Genomic DNA, 21,630 nt, shown 5'->3' with positions numbered 1-21,630 from the left:
CCGTGCTCCAGTTTGAGTGTGGTTAGACTGGTTAGTCCTAGTGAGCCCCAATCCTTAGACTCCTGGATGGCCAAAGTGTCCATCCCTAGTATAAAAGGAACCTTTCTACCGACTCCCCCCACCCCCTCCTCTAGCCACTTTCCTTTTTGTATGAGGGGAGGGTATTTAGGAGGAAGCGGCAGCCTTCAATATTAAAAGCTGAATTTAGGGGCGCCTGGGTGCCTCAGTCGGTTGAGCGTCCGACTTCGGCTCAGGTCATGATCTCACAGTCTGTGAGTTCGAGCCTCACATCGGGCTCTGTGCTGACGGCTCAGAGCCTGGAGCCTGTTTCCGATTCTGTGTCTCTCTCTCTGCCCCTTCCCTGCTCATGTTCTGTCTCTCTCTGTCTCAAAAATAAATAAAAACATTAAGAAAAAAAAAAAAAGCTGAATTTCTTCCCCCTAAATAGAAAACTTTCGGTTGTCATTCTTACCTTCTTCAAACCACACTGAATTACGTAGGTTAGACAGCAACTCTGCTGTCATTTTCAAACCTCAAAGCTTATTTTTGAAACTGTTTTCCCAGGGAGTTCTGAAGGCTTGACAATGTGAAGACATTTCCTTTGAAATCTTAAAAGTTTGATCAGTTTCCTATGTTTGCACCACGGAACAGATAGATAGGGAGGGAGGGAGGGAGGGAGGAAGGAAGGAAGGAAGGAAGGAAGGAAGGAAGAAAAAAAAAGAAAAGAAAGAACATAAAGCTTAGTTGACGTAAGACTGCCTCTTTCTGTCATGTTTGGGAATGAGCACATTTAAAAACCCGTCTGCATTTTGCTAATATTAGGCTTTCCGCATTCTGATTTTTCTCTTTTATCTAGTTGACATTCTACTGTGGATACTTCCCCTAAAATTCATGTCTTCCCACCTGTCCTACAAGTGGTCTTTTAAGAGTGAATGTTTTGTCCACTCTTTACACATGTTAACTTGTGTGTATCATCAGACTGGCGGCAGCTTCCCTCGGAGCGAGACAGTTACAGGATCCCACTCAGGGGACGTGACTTTTTGGTTTGTCGCTCACTTCCTGTTTCTTGGAATTAAGTTCAAGACTGCTCTGAGGAAGCTCATTAGCTCCCTGCCTCTGCTTTAGATGCTCTTTTAAACGACTTGTATGATAAAATAAGAATTACTCATTCCATGCAGACATACACAGAATTCTTTTCCTGTGCTAGGTGCTGTGCTGGGGGCTTGAGCGAGCCTGGCCTCGCTCGTGGGGACTGTCATCCTCAGGACGGAGGGCAAGCCATGGTGGAGACATTTCCAAATGCCTAGTGGTGTTTCCCCGGTAGCTAGGAGAGCCTCCGGAGTGGCTAGTGACTATGTTTCCAGGTCTTGGGGGTTCCCCTGGGAATTAGAGCAGTGAGGTGGGGATGTGTGGCCCAGCACTGTCACTAATCTCTGTGCTCAGCTGATAACATGTGATGGCCCAGAGAGAGGAAATGTTTCTGTCTGGCATATGTTCCTACTTCCAAGTGCTAAGCTCTTTGTTCTTACTCAGAAACACACTCATTGATCTCGCTAACTAAAGCAATTATCATCATTTAGTGGTCTTTTCCAAAAGCATTATTTCCACTCCAAAACACCACTTTTATTTGCCAAGTGTCACAATGTTACATCCTGGCAATTGGTCCACATTTATTGCCAAATTATGTAAGTCCTTGGTTGGGCTTAGTCCCCAACTGAGCAAATGTGTCTGTGGAGAGCATTAGGATTGTGGCATGGCCTGGTATCTGAAAATGAACAGCTGTCCTTAAACTCATTCATTAATTCAGTGTTTACACTGTGATTGGGAAGGAAATCCACATTTGTTTAAAACACCCGTGCCCAGCTGAGAAATGTCATTCTGTGAAAATATTGGATTGAGGTTTGTTGTCAAGGAAATGTAAATAGTGGACATTTCATGAAATTCAAATATGTGGATTAATTTACTAACAGGGAGCTAAGATTATAATAAACCAAGGTGGCCTTATTCAAAGATTGAAATGTAATTAGTGTTGACTGTAGTAGCAGCAGCTAATGAAAAGGGCTGTAAAACCCTCGAAAAGAATTTTCTTAATACATATTAGAAGAAATATTTTCATAGAAAACTCAGAGTCAGCATAGAAGAGATTATTGGTGAGGAAGTTGTGACCCATTTAGCAAATATCATAAACAAAGCATTGCAGGGAGTAAAGTTATTTGTTCAGAAGTTCTTGTGTTAAAAAAGTACTTGTTACGAACTTGAATGAATACGAACACTTGTAGAGATCCAGAATAAAACGTGCCAGTCCTGCTCGGAGTCAGGATTGAGACACACCCGGTCATCTTGGTCCTGGCCTTTGTGCGTTGCTTCTTCAGTGTAAGGCAGGTTGGTTGTTCTTATTCTAGTGTTGAGGTGTTCTATAAATATTACTAGCCTCGTCAAGCTAGATCAGTTTAAAAGCAGGCGACTTACCTTTTTCAAAATCCCACTCAAATGATCATAAAGGAGCAAAAATGTTAAAAGCTACGAAGACGAAGAATGGCAGTGTAGACCCTGTGGAGATGAGCTCGATCACACACAGAAGAGTGACCGTTGTATTGGTGGGGTGATTGGGCTTCACCCTGTGGTGGCAGTGGTGGAGAAAGGAGGTGACTTTCCTAGAGAGCCGCTGGGAGGCTCAGGGATGGAAGGCATGAAGCCTGGGTTGCCATAGGAGGCAGGGATAAGGGGCCAAATTCTAGGGAACTGTGTAAGTACCTTGAGAACCAGAGCAGCTAGCTGTCCAGGGCCTCGTCTACACCCTGGATATCTGGATACCCACACGTTTCTGCTCTGTTGCCCACCCCGAGGAAGGGAAGGGAGTATGGGTGGCTGAAAATAAAGGGATTGAATGAAAGCTGGGACCTCCACACTCTTCCCCTGCCCTGTCTCACAGTGCCCGTAGCCAGGCCTGGGCAGCCCCAGCAATGGATTGGGAGATTCCTTCCTTGAGAAATCAAACTGCGCCAGAAAAAAATGCTCCAGATCCTGAAATGTGCGTGTCCCTCATTGGAAATCTTGGCACCTTTCCACGCCCATTACTTGAAGCTCGCTAGCTAATAACTCCGCTGCACACACACAGAGCCTCCAATCTGCTTTTAGGAATTCACTGCTAAATAGGATTGGGCAGCCAAGGATCCCAGTCTTCTTAGGAAAGGTTTCAACATGAAAGGACGAAAACAAACCAGAAAGGAGAAACCTTATAGCAGATGCAGATACAGCAGAAAGCAGAAAAAACTTATTTTTTTGAAAAAAGTTATAGTTAGTATCTTCCAAGGGAGAGAAGCTATCTTATGTCTAAAATGGGAATAGCGTTTATGACACAGGAACACTTGGAGAACAAAAAGGAGATAAGGGGGATGATAAATACTTGAATTTTTTAAAAAGTTGAGGATGTAGCTCTCAAGTAGAATTAAAAGGACAGAATTGAGAAGTGGATAAGAAAAGAAAATTGAAACAGCCTAACAGATACAACATTACTAATATATTACATGCAAAGACCAAAACAGTTCTCTGAACATTATCAGAGAAATAATAAGAACGTTTCATAGAACTGATGACATGAATTTCCAGATTGAAGAACTACATTAAACGCCCATGTTTTATAAAAGTGCCCAGTCTTAGAAAACCCTCATTCATATACGTCATGGTGAAATTTCAGAAGAGCAGAGACAAAGAAAAGGTCCTAAAAACTGTGGGAGAAAAAGAAACAGGGCACACTTGGAAGAAAGGATGTCTTAATAGTAGAATTCTTAACAGCGTCCCTGGAAGCTACAGGATAATGGAAGTAATACTTTAAAAAATTGGAGAGAGGGGCGCCTGGGTGGCTCAGTCGGTTAAGCGTCCGACTTCAGCTCAGGTCACGATCTCGCGGTCTGTGAGTTCAAGCCCCGCGTCGGGCTCTGGGCTGATGGCTCAGAGCCTGGAGCCTGCTTCCGATTCTGTGTCTCCCTCTCTCTCTGACCCTCCCCCGTTCATGCTCTGTCTCTCTCTGTCTCAAAAAAAAAAATAAAAACGTTAAAAAAAAATTAAAAAAATAAAAAATTGGAGAGAAATTTATTTCTTAGAAAAATTGTTTTTAATAATTTATTTTTTTGAGAGAGAAGCAGAGTGCGAGCAGGAGAGGGGCAGAGAGAGAGAGAGGGAGACACAGAATCTGAGGCAGGCTCCAGGCTCTGGGCTGTCAGCACAGGGCTTGCAGGGCTTGAACTCACGAGCCATGAGATCATGACCTGAGCTGAAGTCAGACGCTTAGCTGACTGAACCACCCAGGCACCCTGAGGGAAAATTATTTCTAACCTGGATTCTAAATCCAGCTGGCCTATCAATCAAAAGTAAGCATAGAATAAAGACATTTTTCAAAATACAAGGACTGAAAAAGTTTACTTTCTTGGGTCTTTTCTTCTTTCTTTTTTTTTTTTTTAATTTTTTTCAACGTTTTTTATTTATTTTTGGGACAGAGAGAGACAGAGCATGAAGGGGGGAGGGGCAGAGAGAGAGGGAGATGCAGAATCGGAAACAGGCTCCAGGCTCCGAGCCATCAGCCCAGAGCCTGATGCGGGGCTCGAACTCACGAACCGCGAGATCGTGACCTGGCTGAAGGCGGACGCTTAACCGACTGCGCCACCCAGGCACCCCTTTCTTGGGTCTTTTCTTAAGAAGCTACTCAGTTGTGCTCTGTCAGACCAATTGGGTAAACCAAGAACAAGGAAGGTCCAAAACTTAGGAAACAATATGGTGCAGAAGGAAGAGAGTAACCAGACCTTAATAGAGAGCAGGAGGATTGGCGGCTGCACCAGGAGAAAAGGGCACCAGATCATCTAATATGTTGGTTATTTGAAAATGAATACAGGTAAGCATCTAACACGTCATGTAGCAGATGAAAGAATTTAAGGTTAGGTATATTGAAATGAAGGCAAGTGCAAATAGCAATCGCATATTAACTCTAGAAAAGTTAAATATTTTAAGGAGAGATGGCCATAGTTTTCAGTTTGGCTCTTTAATGAATAAACATTTACATAATCATAACAGTATATATTAAAGTAATGTAAAAATATATTATCATAATAATACAAATATAAATAATACTGAGAAGCTAGCAGAGTGAGAAATTGGTATGTATGGTGTGTCCCATATGTAAAAGGGATACAAAGTTGCTGCGAGGCATAGTACTGAGCAACATGAAGGTGTATACCAGAGAAACAGCTGAAATTTGCAATTGGTTTCCTTTGGGGACTGTGATCGGGATGGGGAACGGAGGCTGAAGAGGCCAGGTTTTCATTATGTCTTGTTTTATTTTGATTAAAATGAAATCACTTAATTCTGTTAGTATAACTCTGAAAGTAAAAGTAGGCATAATGACATAATTGGGATTGGTGACTTAATAATGAATTTGCAGCTGAATATACCACTCTAAATTGTTCTTCTTTGTAAAATTGGAGGTGATGACATCTAACATATTTAAAAGCATTTAAAAGAATAGTCACCAGCAGAAGTGACAGCACCATGCTAGTAGGAGACAGCTACATCCAGGAAGACTTAAGGCAAATTGAAAAGATGAAATAAGTAAGGATGTATGATAGCTGAATAAATAATTGCTAAAGTTGTATGGATGTATTTTTTAAAAATTTTTTTTTTCAACGTTTTTTTATTTTTGGGACAGAGAAAGACAGAGCATGAACGGGGGAGGGGCAGAGAGAGAGAGGGAGACAGGCTCCAGGCTCTGCTCTGAGCCATCAGCCCAGAGCCTGACGCGGGGCTCGAACTCACAGACCGCAAGATCATGACCTGGCTGAAGTCGGACGCTTAACCGACTGCACCACCCACGCGCCCCTGTATGGATGTATTTTGAATTCCATGCTTTAAAAAAGAGACTATGTCCATTACCCATTAAATGTTGGCAAAAATTGTCCCTACAGAGGAAACCTCAGTACATTTAAAAAGGAAGGAATAATAGAAGTTTAATTTTCTGGCTACAGTGCATGTAGAAATTAACAACATAGAGAAATAAAGATCCTCTAAACCAAAACAACACAACAGCAAACATACTGGATGTGAAAAAACTTTCTGAGAAACAACTCATGGGTCAAAGAAGAAATCAAAACCACAACTTGAAACTATTTAGGAAATAATGATAGAAACATTACTGTGGTGGAAGTTATTGGCTGCTCTCCGAGTGTCTGTTTGCTTCTGCCTTTTTACTAACACCACGTTGATTTTTTTGAGTGTCAGTGACCAGCTAAAAATCTGTTCCCTAGTCCATCCTTGTACATGGGGGTGGCCATATGATCAAGTTCTCACCAATGAGGTAGATATAAAGTAATATTGATGGATGGGACTTTCAGGAAATCTCCTTAGAAAGGTTGACTCAGCTGGCCTGATAAACCTTTGGCATATGTGATGCTGGTTAGCCAATCATAAAGTGTCTAATACATGCTACAAGTAGATGACTGGAAAGATAAAAGAGGTGTTGCTCAGAAATATCCTGCCATCCATTCCAGCCTTGGACTTCCTACCTCTGGGGGAAAAAAAAAATCCTAACTCTTAAGTTGCTATTTTGGGTCTCTTTGTTAGTAGAAACCAGCCCAGTTCCTAACTGACATAGATATCACAACTCATGGGGTATAATTAAAGAATGAAAGTAAATGAAGCACGCAAGTCATGAAATTGGAAACAGAAAAACAAAAGCAAAGGAGAGCAGAAGGAAATAATAAAGAACTAGAACTCAATAAGAAAATTAAAAAAGGAGGGGCACCTTGGTGGCTCAGTCAGTTAAGCATCCGACTCTTGATTTTGGCTCAGGTCATGATCTCATGGTTCAAGAGTTCAAGCCCTGCATCAGGCTCCATGCTGACAGTGTGGAGGCTGCTTGTGATTCTCTCTCTGCCCCTCCCCCCCTTGTACTTTCTCTCTCAAAAATCAAGAAACTTAAAAAAAAATTAGAAAAATGATTGCTATGTCTTGAGAACTAGTTGTTTAGGAGAACAATTATTAAAAAATATATATAGATACACATTTTATTTACACAAGAGACCGATGAAGAAAGCACAAATAAAGACACTGGATAACTTGAGATAAAAAAGAGATGAAATGATCTACGCTTTGTAAAAAACAAAACAAAACAAAAAAAACTCTGTGCAAATAAATTTGAAAATGTGGATCTGATAGATGATTTTCTCAGAAAATGTGCTGCCAGACTGAGTCCAGAATAGAAAGACAACTGAAAAAGGCCCCTAGCAGTGAAAGAAATGACACAGCTGTTCTCTGTGACCAGTTGCTACTGTTCTTCCTGGGGCTTCTTTGCTCTCAGAGTTCTTCAGGGGGTGGAAGTGATTTCTGGTGGGAGGTCTCTGAGGGTGGGGTGGCCTGGGTGTCCTTCCCAGTCATCTGTGTGCAGTCTTTCTGACATGGTGGCCACATGCCACCAAAGGTGATGGCACCCGATTCTTAGCATTAGGATACATCACAAAGTAAAGGGCCCTGAGTCCTCAGTGTTTTATAACATTTTTCAGATCAATGTGTTACTGGAGCCCTTTTGGTAAGAAAAGATGATGAAGAGTTATTTTTAATCATTTTCTCTGATTGTCAGCCTCACAAAGTCAAAAATGTTTTAAATGTTATATCCAAATAAATAGTGATAAAGATTTCAAAGCAAGGCTGTACATAAAAAAGGTTGAAAGTGTTATTCCAACAAGAAGGTCAGTAATAGTACGGGAGAAAAGAAAAATGGTGAGCATCAGAATTCCTTAGCTCTTAATTGTTCCATGGAAAAGTACCTTGTTCTCAAATGCTGGTAACTGGAACATCCTATTGGTTAAAAATAAATAGCATAAAGTGGGAAGAAACCAACTAAGGAAAAAAACCCAAAGCAACCAGAATGGGCTGTCAACTAGAAACGGAGTAAGGAAGTTATGCCAAAGGCATCAGGTTAGTATGCCAGCCTTCCGCCCAGAGGCCAGGGTTCATCCGGAAAGGCCTGTTTGGGTGACCGTTTGGTTCTGAAGTGTCCTTGCTCCTTGGGTCTTCTTGAACTTGCCCCTCATAATCTTCATTTAAACAGATACGATTCGTACCTAATGCCCTCTTTTTACCTGTTTTTCCCTGGTAGCGAGAACCAGTGAACCATGGAGCTGTATTTCGGTGAATATCAACATGTGCAGCAAGAATATGGTGTCCATCTGAGACTCGCAAGTGATGATGGCAAAAAATCAAGGAATGCCCAGAACTCTAAGGCAGGCTCCTATGGTGTCAGTATTCGAGTACAGGGAATTGATGGCCACCCCTATATCGTCCTGAATAACACAGAGCGGTGTCTAGCAGGCTCGTCTTTTTCTGAAAACGGGCCACCATTTCCATCTCCAGTGATAAATAACCTGCCTCTACATTCCAGCAACGGGTCTGTGCTAGAGGAGGACAGCGCAGAATTGCAGCTCCCAGAAAATCCTTATGCCCAACCTGGTCCTGTAAGAAACCTGAAACAATCCTCTCTCTTTGAGGGCAAGAATGGGGTTCTAGAAGGCAAAGAGGGGCCGGTGAAGCCATCTCACATGCTCAACTTTCAGCGGCATCCAGAGCTTTTGCAGCCCTACGACCCTGAAAAGAATGAATTGAACTTGCAAAATCACCAGCCTCCTGAGAGTAATTGGTTAAACACTTTAACAGAAGGTACCAACAATAAGAAGGCTTGGACATGCTTCCCCAAACCTAGTAGTTCGCAGCCTAGCAGCTCTCCTTTGGAAGATGTGGGCAAATCCAGTGTGACGGCCATTCGTTTGTGCAGCTCTGTGGTCATAGATGACCCCAAGAAGCAGACCTCAGTGTGCGTAAATGTTCAGAGCTGCACCAAGGAGGGGCTGGTAGAGGAGGCCCTTTCCCCCAGTGGGAGGTCCCTAACTGCCCACAGCCCACACACCCATCCCGAAACCAAGAAAGCCAGGCCGGACGTGCTTCCCTTCCGGCGACAGGATTCCGCGGGACCCGTCCTGGATGGAGCTCGGTCCCGGAGGTCCTCTTCCTCATCAGCAACTCCCACTTCGGCCAACTCTCTGTACAGATTTTTACTTGATGATCAGGAATGTGCCATCCATGCTGACAATGTGAATCGTCATGAAAACAGACGGTACATCCCCTTCTTGCCAGGAACTGGGCGGGATATTGATACAGGATCCATTCCTGGCGTGGATCAATTGATTGAAAAGTTTGACCAAAAATCTGGGCTCCAGAGGAGAGGAAGGTCTGGGAAGCGAAACAGAATCAACCCTGAAGACAGGAAGAGGTCCAGAAGCGTGGATAGTGCCTTTCCCTTTGGTCTCCAGGGGAACTCCGAGTACCTGAGTGAATTTAGCCGGAACCTGGGCAAGTCCAGCGAACACCTCCTCCGCCCGTCACAGGTCTGCCCGCAGAGGTCACCTGCTCAGGATCACCGTGGGAAACAGAGTGTGGGCCGTGCCTTCGCGAAGCTACAGGGGGCCCCCCTCAGGCCTCCCCAGCAGAGCAAAGATGGGAAAGTTCCAGAAACCAGAAGTGGTCGGGAGAGTACAAACACGCATGCATCTTCCCTCCCAGCACAAAGTAAAAAGGAGGAGGAAATCAAAACAGCCACCGCTACGCTGATGTTACAGAATCGGGCGCTAGCAACTTCGCCTGACTCTGGTGCCAAGAAGATTTCTGTGAAGACGTTTACTTCCACCTCAGATACTCAGGTGATGCTAGTGGGTCCTTCTTTCTTTCCTTCTTTTTGCATTCCTTCTGCAGCCTCATGCTGCAGGAGGCTCTGGGAACACAGACCCTTTATCTTGAATCAGCAATTGCATATCCGATATTGTTTTAGTTTTCCCCTGCGGAGTTTTCAACCCACTGCCAATCGTATGGTTTTCCAAGTCAGTTCAGTACACCGAGAATCCCACTGTGGTCTTGCCTGTAAACAGACTTGTCAGAGTACAGAGAGGCTTGATTTTTTTTTGTCAGCCTATGTGTGAGATCTCAAAGTGTGCAGAATTTGTTTCCATCCGGAGGTTCAGTGTTGAGGTGTGTGTAGATATACTGATTTTTCTCATGAAATTGAGCGACCGGGTTAATACCTGGCCTGAGGAATTAGGTTAATTCTAATTTAGGTTAATCCTAAAGTGATGGAATTTATTTAAGTGATATATTTAGTGTTTTGGTAGTACCCATAAAAAATAATGATAGCGATAAAAGTGCTAATAAGGGTGTTAAGTGCCAGCCACTATTTGTTACGTATTACAGGACTGCACCAACTCTGTGAAGGTAGGTACGATTAATCTCCATTTACAGGTGAGAAAATTGAGGTGAGGTAAAGTTAAGTAACTTGCTCAAGGTTACAGAGCTACTAACTGGTGGAGCCAGTTATAATGAGGATCCTTACCTGAGGAATTATTTTCAGAAAGTAGGAAGGTGTTTGGAAGCTTCTGCTTCAGGGTTTCTGCCTGCTTCCTGGAAACTCCATCCTGTGATCTAATAACAGCCTTTATATTCCAGGCCACACCAGATCTGTTGAAAGGCCCGCAAGAGCTCACTCAACAAAGCAATGAGGAGACGGCCAAGCAGATACTTTACAATTACCTCAAAGAAGGGTTAGTGATATTCCTTAAAGGACCAAAATATTGTCCTTTCTGGTGGGGTCTTGATTTTTTTCTCCTGAGACCTTGTGTTTTGCCTTGCCTTTCTGATCTGTGTGAACTATTGAGGCTTAGGACTCAATGGCTGGAGTTTTCGTAACAGTATTTGAGTCTTGGGTACTGAGTGTGAAGAGCAAGGGGATGATGAATATATGTGATATATATTTTAATTATTTTAAACCTGTACATCCAACGTGAGACTTGAACTCACGACACCAAGAGCAACAGCCACATGCTTTTCTGACAGGGCCAGCCAGGCACCCCTGTTTTTCAAATGACTTTTTCTTGTTCAAAAGAAGTCAAAGATAGGAAGAATATCTACTCTTCGGTTTTCAACTAAGTCAGCCACCTTGAGTTCTTCATGCACAGAGTAGTAATCAATTATTCGCAGTTACAAAGAAAACCACCTCCCCCACCCCCCGAGTTGACATTGGCCAGGAGCCCCTACTTCTATGATTTTTAAAGCATGTATGACTCATTTAAAAGAAGTGCTTTTCACATACTTATCTTGGAGGTTGAGTTTGAGTAATCTGGTTTTCAGTCCTTGCTTAGATACTAAGTCAGGAATTTGCAGTTTCTGTTTCCATTGTCTCATCGGATAGGATTAAAAAGGAAAAAAACTTTACAGCCTGATGTGACTGCAAGTCACTTACTTGAACAAGTACCCATTGGTATCAAAACCCTTCGTATTTTTGCATCGTACCTTCCAAATATAGATCAGTAATACAAAGCCGACAAAATAGGTTCAGAGTATAAGAGATGGGCTCTTTTTTTTGAGGTGAGGGAGAGGTAGTAACTGAAGAGATCCTTTTAGCTAAGAACTAGTTATTGGTGTCTCTCTGTGAAGGTTTTTACCATGTTAAGATTTAGGGAGAAGAACTTTTGATTTTTAGAATTCTTTCTCTAATTTTTTTTTTTTTTTTTTTTTTTTTTGCTCATGATTTATTGAGAGACTGGGGAGACAGACTTTAATAGGAGGTGGCTATTTAAGGAAACTTATTTAAAATTTTCCTAATTGCCAGGTATGTGTGATAGAAGGTGTGGTAGAAGTTAATAAAACTCTGATCATTACCTGTGAAAATGTAGACAGCTGCTGTGTTGACAGTCTTGGCCTGGGGGATATATTTTTTTTAAACACAGCATAAAAACCAGTTAAAATCACTGTAGATCATTCTTAGCATTAAGATTTAAGAGTAAAGTGTGTGACTGTGGGTTGTGAGAGAGAGACACACACAGAAGAAATTCCTTGCTGGAATGAAATCAGTCATTTGAGTCAAACAACATATTAGTAAATTTTCACTGTGTGTTTTCTCCAGGCTTAGAATGTGGGTATATCTCTTTCACATGTTTGGGAATAGGAACTCTTCTCCTAAATTGAGTGGTAACGTGTAACAAGGTGTTGGAAGAGAAATACGCCATCCATCCTGTTCTTCCCTCAGTGGTTTTGTCTGCAGCCTTAATTAATTCACACCTCTTGCAATTTATCTTCTTAAACGGCTTGTTTGTGTGTCCTGGCATCTGAAGTATCCTGAGAACTGTGGTTGTGCCCCTTACTGGTTTTTTTTTTTCTTCCTGCTGCCTGTTTTCCAGAAGCACCGATAATGATGATGCAACTAAACGGAAGGTCAACCTGGTTTTTGAGAAAATCCAGACTTTAAAGTCTCGAGCAGCAGGGAGCACACAAGGAAATAATCAAGTAAACTGGAGTTTTGTATTCTGTAGAGGGCATTTAACTTGGAATGTGGCAAACAAATTGTTGTTTCTTCAGCCTGTACATTTGGTTATGGCAGTAAGTGGGAAGTTACCCGAGTTGTGAGCAGGACCTAAGATGGAAGACCATGCTTTAAATATTATTATTATGCACCAACTTTTTTTTCAGAAAGGTTTTAAGATATTTTATTTTTAAAAATAATAGCATATTGGGGCTCCTGGGTGACTCATTTGGTTAAGTGGCCGACTTTGGCTCAGGTCATGATCTCATGGCTTGAAGGCTCTTGAGTTCGACCCCCGGGTCGGCCTCTGTGCTGACAGAGCCTGTGTCTGTGTCTCCCTCTGTCTCTGCCTCTCCCCTGCTTGCGCTCAGTCTCTCTCTCTCTCTCTCTCTCTCTCTCTCTCTCTCTCATAAAAAATAAAAATTAAATTAAAAAAAAAAACCTATAACAAGACAAACAGGTGGTGAAACAAATAGGTAGTGAAATTGAGAAAGAGAAAATAAAAATAGGAAGAATGGGGCATCTGGGTGGCTCAGTCAGTTAAGTGTCCAACTTTAGCTCAGGTCATGATCTGATGGTCCATGAGTTCGAGCCCTGCATCACGCTCTGTGCTGACAGCTCGGAGCCTGTGACCTGCTTTGGATTCAGTGTCTCCCTCTCTCTCTCTCTGCCCCTCCCCCACTCATGCTATGTCTCTGTCTCAAAAATAAACAAACATTTAAAAAAAAAAAAGAATGGGAAGAATGACTTGAAATCATGGATGGAGAACCCTAACATATTCCAAGGTATTGAAGGAAGGTAATTGTGAACTGGACCCAAGCTCTAGAACTTCAGAGTCAGAAATAAGAGGATAAGAACAAGAGAATAAGAATAGAGACTGGTGAAATCAACCAGCATGGGTGGGAGAGAAAGGAAAGAATGGATTGGGGCCAAATTCTTAAAAAAAAAAAAAAAATTCCTATTTATTACACTGAATTCCAGTTGGGACTTGGAGATTTTTTGTTGTTGTTAGAAGAGTCCTCTCATATTTGATGAACATCTGCTACATGTCAGACACACCTTGTGCCCTGAGAGGAAGCAACATTTAAGAGGGATGACTAAAAGCTTGTTCCTCAACCCTGCACCACCTGAATTGACATCCACTTCTTGCTTGTGTGTCTTCTCTTTCTCTTCTGAGGAATTCTGCATGGACAGGAAAGAAAATGCCAGAGACAAGTCACAGGAAGTTTGTCTATAGCTTCTTTGTAACTTTGGAAACATATGTATACACGATGTTTTTAGGCATCAGCTACCCTCTTCTCTCTACTGTTCAGCACTCAGCTAACCCATGACTGCTGTTATGATATCCAGTAGAACCGTTACATACATACATTATTCGCACAGGGGAATCTTAGAATTATATACCATGCTTATAGGCAAGCTTCAGGGGTTCTCCATAGTTCTTACAATTGAAGTGTTTTGCTAAAACTCTTAAATCCAAATTATCGCTGTGAGTCTTGCTTTTCACTCACTGGCATATTTTTTGGGTGAGAACATACATCTTTGGTCTTGATGTTGAGACTGTGTTTGTGGGCACAGACTAAGGGGATCTGGATCAAACTAGGGAAGTTAGGTTAAGCCCTTTAGAATCCAGGACACTAATGGTGTCTCAAAAGAGTAAAGAACGCTCTGGGAGAAGAAGGGAAGGCAGGGCTTTCTAGGTAGAGGGACCGGCATGAACAAATATAAAGAGGTGTGTGTTTGCTATATTTAGGGGACTGGAGGTAGTTTAATGTAGCTGGAGCAGAGAGCCAGGATATGGGGAGGAAGTGCCAGGTAGAAAGGACCTTGGATATCACATAAGTTTCCATTTTAGGCTGAAGGTGATGGGCCATCATTGATGGACTTTGAACAGGAATGAATAGTGTCATATTCGTAGAAATTTATTCCTTTTGCAGCTTTTGGAGAGAGGTAAGGTAAGAGGAAGGGAGATCAGTTAGGCTGCTGGCGCATGAAGCCAGAGATGATGAGATGAACCATAGCTCTTCGACTTCTGGCTGAGATCACAGCACCATGACTGCTGAATTGCCCATACTTTTCTACTCTCCATCTCTCCCTGTTATTTCTGAATCTGATTATCTGCAGGCAAAGGCTTGGGAGTTTTATCTTTTTGGTGTCAGCTAAGTGATTTCCTATGAGAGAAGGAAAACCCATGTTGGAAACAGCAGAGCAGGTAGAGTTTTCATTTGGGCAAGAACAATGTACAATTTCTCATGAGTTGGATTTAGATTTCCATATTGGATTGTTCTCATTTTGCTTAAGGAAATAGGAAGTCCTGTGTTTTTGTTGATTGTTGGGTTCAGTTAACTTCACAGGAGTAAGTCAGGAAGTACCTCGTTCCAAGTTCATTATACACAGCTCACACCTGGATTCAGGTGCAGGAGAGCCAGGACATGGCATTTTCTAGCTTCATTTCCTGACTCCCCTTTGTAGTTTTCTAGCCACTTTGCTATAGGATTTTAGCCAAATCCTTTTGAGAGCATCTCCTGTTATTGTATCCATGGAAGAAACAAAAAGAGATCATTAATATTCATACTCAGATCAGAGATGATATTTTCTAATAGGCTCTCTTTAATCAGATCCCTCTTTGTTATATCTGTCTTCATTATGGAAATGTAGCATCCAAAAGATGAAAGCCATTGTAGCTAGCATCCGTTTATTTATTACTTGTATACAGGCATATGCAGAGAGTGAGAAAATTTCTGGTTATGGAGCAGTAAGTCCCAATGTCATGGAAGTTCTGTAATAGATGGATTGTGTGAAGGGCCTCGGAGACACGGAGACATGGGCTTTGGGTATAACTTTATGCAGTGGATGAATCTTCAACAAATATTTATTTTGATCTTTTTATATTGTTCTATTGGCATCTGACTCATATACAGTAAATTGCACAAATCTTAACTGTGTAGTTTATTGAGTTTTTTTTTTAATTTTTTTCTTTTTTTTTTTAACATTCATTTATCTTTGAGACAGAGAGAGACAGAGCATGAATGGGGGAGGGTCAGAGAGAGGGAGACACAGAATCCGAAATGGGCTCCAGGCTCTGAGCTGTCAACAGAGCCTGACGTGGGGCTCGAACTCACGGACCGTGAGATCATGACCTGAGCTGAAATGGGCCGCTCAACCGACTGAGCCACCCAGGCGCCCCTACTGAGTTTTTAACAGAGGTGTGTGTCCATGCACACACCACCCAGATGAAGATACAGAACGTTCTGATCATCCCCAGAAAGTCTCCTTGCGTCCCTGTCTCTATAGGGATTTACATTTGAATTGGATCTTAAGATTTTGGTGTTACTGCTCAGATTGTATTTTGGGAGATGGAGAAAATAAAGCATCATGAACATTTACATTAGAGAATCTTTGCAATAATTATAGGCTTCTAATTCTTCGTCTGAAGTCAGAGATCTGTTGGAACAGAAAAACAAGTTGACCACAGAAGTGGCCGAACTTCAGAGACAGCTTCAGCTAGAAGTCAAGGTACCTGTTTTTTCCTTTGTTATTATTAACATTTCTGTCTTGCTTGATAATATTTTAAGCACATTGGGATGCCCAAGTGAAGTGAAAGTCAGGTTTTTTTGGTCCCCAAAAGAAACATTCCTCTCACCGCTGAGTAAAAATTCCTGTATATTTGGCTCCTGCTGTCCAGAGAAATTTTTATGTTTCTATTTTTTAAGTAACCAAAGCATATAGACACCATTTGCTCTGACAGAGTGAAACACTGTTGGATTCAGGCAGGCCAGTAGGAAACTTAAATGCATATAAAATACCCAAACTGAGTGATAGAAATAGCAGACCGAGGTTTAGCTGTCTTCATAGTTCTTTTAGACATATTACAGCTCATTCAATATTTAATATTCTTTCCAGTTGCAAAGTCCCATGCGAAATGATGTAGTTTGATTAAGTTTTCTAATAAGTAAGTGCAAAAGCCATGGAGTCCATCAGAGTTTCGAGGTAATCTGTGGGATTGCGTTAGTGTTGAGTGGAAGTACTTTCAGATCACATGTATTTATATTAGAATCAGCAGAACATCAAGGAAGAGAGAGAGAGGATGAAAGCAAACTTGGAAGAGCTCCAGGGCCAGCACGACAGTAAGGTGGAAGAGAACTCCATGCTGCAACAGCGACTAGAAGAAAGTGAAGGGGAGCTCCGGAAGAACCTGGAGGAGTGAGTCCCGGGCCAAGAGCCTCTGCCCTTCCTGGGTTCTTGCATCCCACGTAGCCAGAATCTTTTTGTCCGTTTAATACCAACCAGCCTTCCAGATGTTAATAGGGGCTGCTCACCCTTCCTTTTCTCCCTCTTAACCTTTTAAAATGGGGAAACTGGTGACACATGCAGAAAGGTTAATAATTTAAAAAATCTTTATATACCTTAAAAAATGCCTTGTCAAGTTTCAGCCCCTTAGAGTGGCTCTTCATAGCAGATAAGTGAGAAGCAGGGAATACAGAGTGTTGATATCTAAAGACAGAGTTCTCGAGGGATCTGGACCCAGCCTCTAAAAAGCACATCATATCACTTCTGTAATCTCCTAGTTGGTGAATTTTCTCCTGAGTGTTGCTGACCAGTGCTTATGCATCTGTTGAGTCTGCGGAGAGGGAAAGTCAAAGCCAAGATGGCCCTGTCATTATGTCATATTAAAATCTGCAACAAAAGGATCTGAAACCAGTGTCCGAAAACGTACAATGCTATGAAGCTCTGTGGACATGGTGGAAACCTTAAGTGAAGGTTTAAGTGGGGGTGAAATCTAGAAGGGAATTCAAGAAAAATAAGACATTATATAATAAAATCATTTAATTGCCCTTGCTATTTTGATGATGTAGTTTCTGCTTTTAAAGCATTCTTAGAGGTTAATTCCGGAAGAATTGGTGAGAAAAAAGCAAAATTTAGGGTATAGTAAAGACTTTACAAAATAAAAAGGTAAAACAGTTGTCAGTTTGATTTAGAGCAGAGGTTGGCAAACTTTTTCTGTCAGATAGTAAATACTTTATGGTTTATGGGCCATATGGTCTTTGTTGAACCCATTCAGTTTTGCCATTGTATTGTGCAAATGACCATATGCAATATATAAATGAATGAGCATGGTTATATTCTGATAAAACTTTATTTGCAAAAATTGGCTGTGGGCCAGATTGGCCAATAGGCCATGATTTGCCAGTTCTCCTGGGGCTGGGGGTAGGGTAGGGTAGGGTGGGAGGTAGGGAATAGGGTGGCTTTGGTGAAGGCATTATCAAAGAGGTTGTGCTTTTTGGGGGTCAGTTTCTCATCTTATTGTCTAAATTCCAGGACCCTGTGGTCTCCTTCTGGGGAGAAATGGTCACTGTATAACCTTTCCCATTACACTGGTTTGAGTTCTCATTTGTCTTCTTGTTAGGCAAGTTAGACTGAAGTCATGAGTTCTCACCAGTGCCTTTTCTGGTTTGTGATGCCTTGTTCAGTATAGAATGGACAACAGGGGAGGCTCTTTGGGGCTTTAGATGACTCTGCTTGACCATCCTAAGGTCCACAATCAGACTGGATGAAAAAAAGCTGGGCCCAGGAGAGTCTCTCTAACGGGCTTCCTTCCCTGCCAGACTGTTCCAGGTGAAGATGGAACGGGAACAGCACCAGACTGAGATCAGAGATCTTCAGGACCAGCTTTCAGAAATGCATGATGAGTTGGACAGTGCTAAACGATCCGAGGACAGGGAGAAGGGAGCTCTGATTGAGGTAAGGGGGACTGTGAGATCAGCTGATATGAAAGCATCTGCCTGGAGAGGATGGGATGGGTGGAGGTGGGGCAGACTGGATACTATGAGCCATAGTCTGTTACGTGTATTTGCTGCACTGTGCCTATGACTAGATTCCATAAAAGCATCACAGTATTATTTCCTTCTAGATTAATAGTTTTTAAACCTTGTCTTAGGAAAAATTTCAACCATACAGTAAAGTAGAAAGAGCAATTTATGAATTCCCATGGAGCTCCAACCCAGATCCAACAGTCGTCAACATTTTGCCATACTTTTACCATTTCTTCATCTGTCCCTTCATTTATCCCATTATTTTTTCATCTGTCCATCTGTTTGTCTTTGCTGAATCATTTCACAGTTGATTACAGATAATACCACACTTCACTCCTAAATTCTTTGGCATGCATCTTAAAAAAATTAGGGAATTTTGTTATAACCACAATACTATTATCATGCCTAAAACAATTAATAATTCCTATAATATAACAATAATGCTAATACCTGGTCCTTACTGAGAATTTACCAGTTGTCCCTCAAGTATATTTTATAGTTGTTCCTCCATACCCCAAGCCAGGATCCAACCTAGAATCCCATATTGCTGTAATTGTTTTCTCTCTTTGAGTTTGTCTTTGTATAGATTTTGGTGCATATTTCCAGCTTTCTTCCATTCCATTGGTTTTTGGAAGAGACCAGACCAATGGCCCATATTTTGGATTTGTCCGATTGTTCCTTATGGGGTCCATTAACTTGTTCCACTATCTTGTGCGTTGCCAGTAAATTTGAGGTTAGATCTAAACACTAACAGATTCAGGTTAAACTTTGGGTAAAAACACTTTGTAAGTAATACTAATTATGAGAAAGCATTTTAAAGATGTTAGTGCCCATACAGCACTTATCACAGTTAAGTTTTTGTTTAAGGCTCCTACAAGACTGTAAGCTGTAGGAGGCAGGGTTGGTGATGACTGGCTTAGTGTTTTATCTGCAATAGCTGTACCTGTGACTGGGACATATGGCACTCAGCACATATTTGGTGGATGGTTGGGTGGATGCATTATGAATGAATGAATAAGTGAATGAATGAATATATTTGCTGTGTACATAGGCTGCCTATCTGGCTTTTGCCCGTATGAGTATATTCCCTACTGAATATTTAGCTCTTCTGAATCCATGACTCAGTGGATGAGGTTGACTCTTTCCACTGCTTAACATTTGTTGATGATTGCATGGTTTTCCAAAGACCATCATTATCTCTCCCCTGAATTAGACTGCCATTCTGTTGAGGTGGTAGATACACACATAGGTTATGAACATTGACATTGTTTTGTTGGGAATTGGGTATAATCGAGGCTCAGAAACAGACAGAACTTGTATCTCTGCGCTCATTTAGATGTTTTGGTGTTGGCTATAGTACTATCATAACCTGTATTCTTGGCATAGTTTTGACATTTATTTCCTTATAAGCATTGGTTTATAGGAACAGTCACAAATAAATGATAGAAAATTTAGAATGATGCAAAAAAAAAAAAGCCCATAAAAAAATAAAGGTATCCTGTCAACCTTTAATTTTTATTTTCTACCACTTTCCCCCTAAGGATCTGGGTCTTTTCTTCATCCCCTGTCTTGGAGTTAAAGTTTCTCGCTGCCTGTAAGTGTCAGCTGTCAGGTGTTTACTCACCCCCTTCCTTGTTTGGTTTTGGAGTAATTGCCCAGGAGGGATTTTAGTTCTTGCTCTTTAGAACTTAGAGTCTCTTCCCCATGACTTGGCAGCGATGGAGAGCAGAGAGCTTGTGGCCACCCAGGATAGGCATACTCATGGATTCATTTTTCACATGGGCAGGGGGAAATCTCTTCTCTTCTCCCCACACAACCATCTCTCTGTCTCTGTTTGGACCTTTTCTCCCAAACAGGCCTCGGGCCTGTTCCTTAGCACCTATTTCCCTTTTTATCCAATGACCTCTATCTTAAAAGCCACCACATTTGTGGGATTAGACTGCTTCTCGTGGTGCTGTCTTCTTCAGAGGGCTGAGTTACAAAGACAAGGTGCATTAGAATGAGGCTTTGAAAATGGGTGTATTTGTCCCTGAAGTATTAAAACATCATAAAATGAAATCTTGAAACGGACAGGTGGTGGAAACATTTTCCGCACACTTTAATGACTATTTTTCTGCATTTTCTGTTTGCCTTCCTATCCATTGAGAACTTTCATCTGCCCTTCTGTAATTTAGGGACAATTATAGTGCCCCTGCAACTATGATACCTGCTTTTATTTTATTTATTTTTTAAATTTTCTTATTGTTTTTTTTTATTTTTGAGAGAGAGGCAGACAGAGAGCAAGCAGGGAAGGGCAGAGAGAGAGGGAGCAACAGAATATGAAGCAGGCTGTGAGCTGTCAGGACAGAGCCCGATGTGGGGCTTGAACTCACAGACCGCGAGATCATGACTGAGCTGTAGTTGGCCGCCCAACCAACTGAGCCACCCAGGTGCCCCAATACCTGCTGTTAGAAGTTCATTTTTCAAAAACACTTTTCCTTATTATACTCTATAGTCTTCATAGTTCATCTTTTAAGGAGATAAACCGTAATACGTTTCATCATCCTTCTATATTTATTGTTTCTCTTTTTATTTTCAATTACGTAAAAACGTATTGAACATTTTTCACATGTATCCTTTTACTACTTTAGAAAAATTTCCTAAGGGTAAGCTTCCAGAAATGATGTCGTTGAACAGTTTATGGCTTTCAATAAAAATGTAGCTTCACAAACAAATTTAAATAGAAGACTGCCATGAATCCTATGATTCTTGTATGGACACTTTATTCTAAAAGAGGAAGGTGTTAGCTGTTGGGAAGTCTTTTAAGTTGCTCAATTTGTTGACTAAATTAAACCTATAATTGTTAGTTGTTCTGTTTATCTGGTATGCTGTATCCTTTTAGGTTCATGTTAGCACATTTGACCTTGCTTTATTCTGTATCTGTCCCTTTCTTCTAAAATTTTTTTAAGGTTTTTTTTTTTTTTTTGAGAGAGAGGAGTGATGTGCATGCATTAGTGGGGGGGGGGGGGGGTGGTGCAGAGAGAGAGGGAGACACAGCATCCTAAGCAGGCTCCAGGCTTCAAGCTCAAGCTGTCAGCACAGAGCCTGATGTGGGTTTCGAACTCACTAGCTGTGAGATCATGACCTGAGTGAAACTTGGATGTTCAACCAACTGAACCACCCAGATGCCTCTGTCCCTTTCTTCTAGCCGGCTAATTCAAAGACATGTTGGCTTTGCTTCCTCCCCCATTTCTTGCCTAGCACAGCACTAAGCAACAGAGCAAAGGAATAAATTTCAGTTTTTAAATCTTTTTAGAATTGTCACCTTTTTAAGAAAAGGGGATAATTCTGATTTGAGCCACGTGCTTCTTTGCCTCTTTAAGCACAGTGTACTGAGTGTATATTAATGAATATGATTTAATTAATCAAATAGTTTAGTGACTTATTTACAGT

The 21,630-nt window shown here is 41.6% G+C and overlaps 1 protein-coding gene across 2 annotated transcripts in view; it reads left to right on the top strand.

Moving 5' to 3' along the window:
* Positions 1–21,630, top strand: part of CGNL1 (cingulin like 1) — a 201,394-nt gene that overhangs the window by 93,502 nt on the left and 86,262 nt on the right. For both annotated transcript variants that reach the window (XM_047863828.1, XM_047863827.1), the window contains exons 2-7: positions 8,144–9,737; positions 10,534–10,628; positions 12,264–12,369; positions 15,800–15,901; positions 16,440–16,588; positions 17,992–18,127. In XM_047863828.1, the coding sequence (XP_047719784.1) occupies positions 8,160–9,737; positions 10,534–10,628; positions 12,264–12,369; positions 15,800–15,901; positions 16,440–16,588; positions 17,992–18,127 (2,166 nt within the window). In that variant the 5' untranslated portion in view covers positions 8,144–8,159. The remainder of the gene's footprint in view (positions 1–8,143; positions 9,738–10,533; positions 10,629–12,263; positions 12,370–15,799; positions 15,902–16,439; positions 16,589–17,991; positions 18,128–21,630) is intronic.

Source organism: Prionailurus viverrinus, chromosome B3 (genome assembly GCF_022837055.1).
Source record: "Prionailurus viverrinus isolate Anna chromosome B3, UM_Priviv_1.0, whole genome shotgun sequence".
Classification (NCBI taxonomy): Eukaryota; Metazoa; Chordata; class Mammalia; order Carnivora; family Felidae; genus Prionailurus; species Prionailurus viverrinus.
Note: the sequence above shows the minus strand (reverse complement) of the source record. Positions and strands in the feature narration are given on the sequence as shown.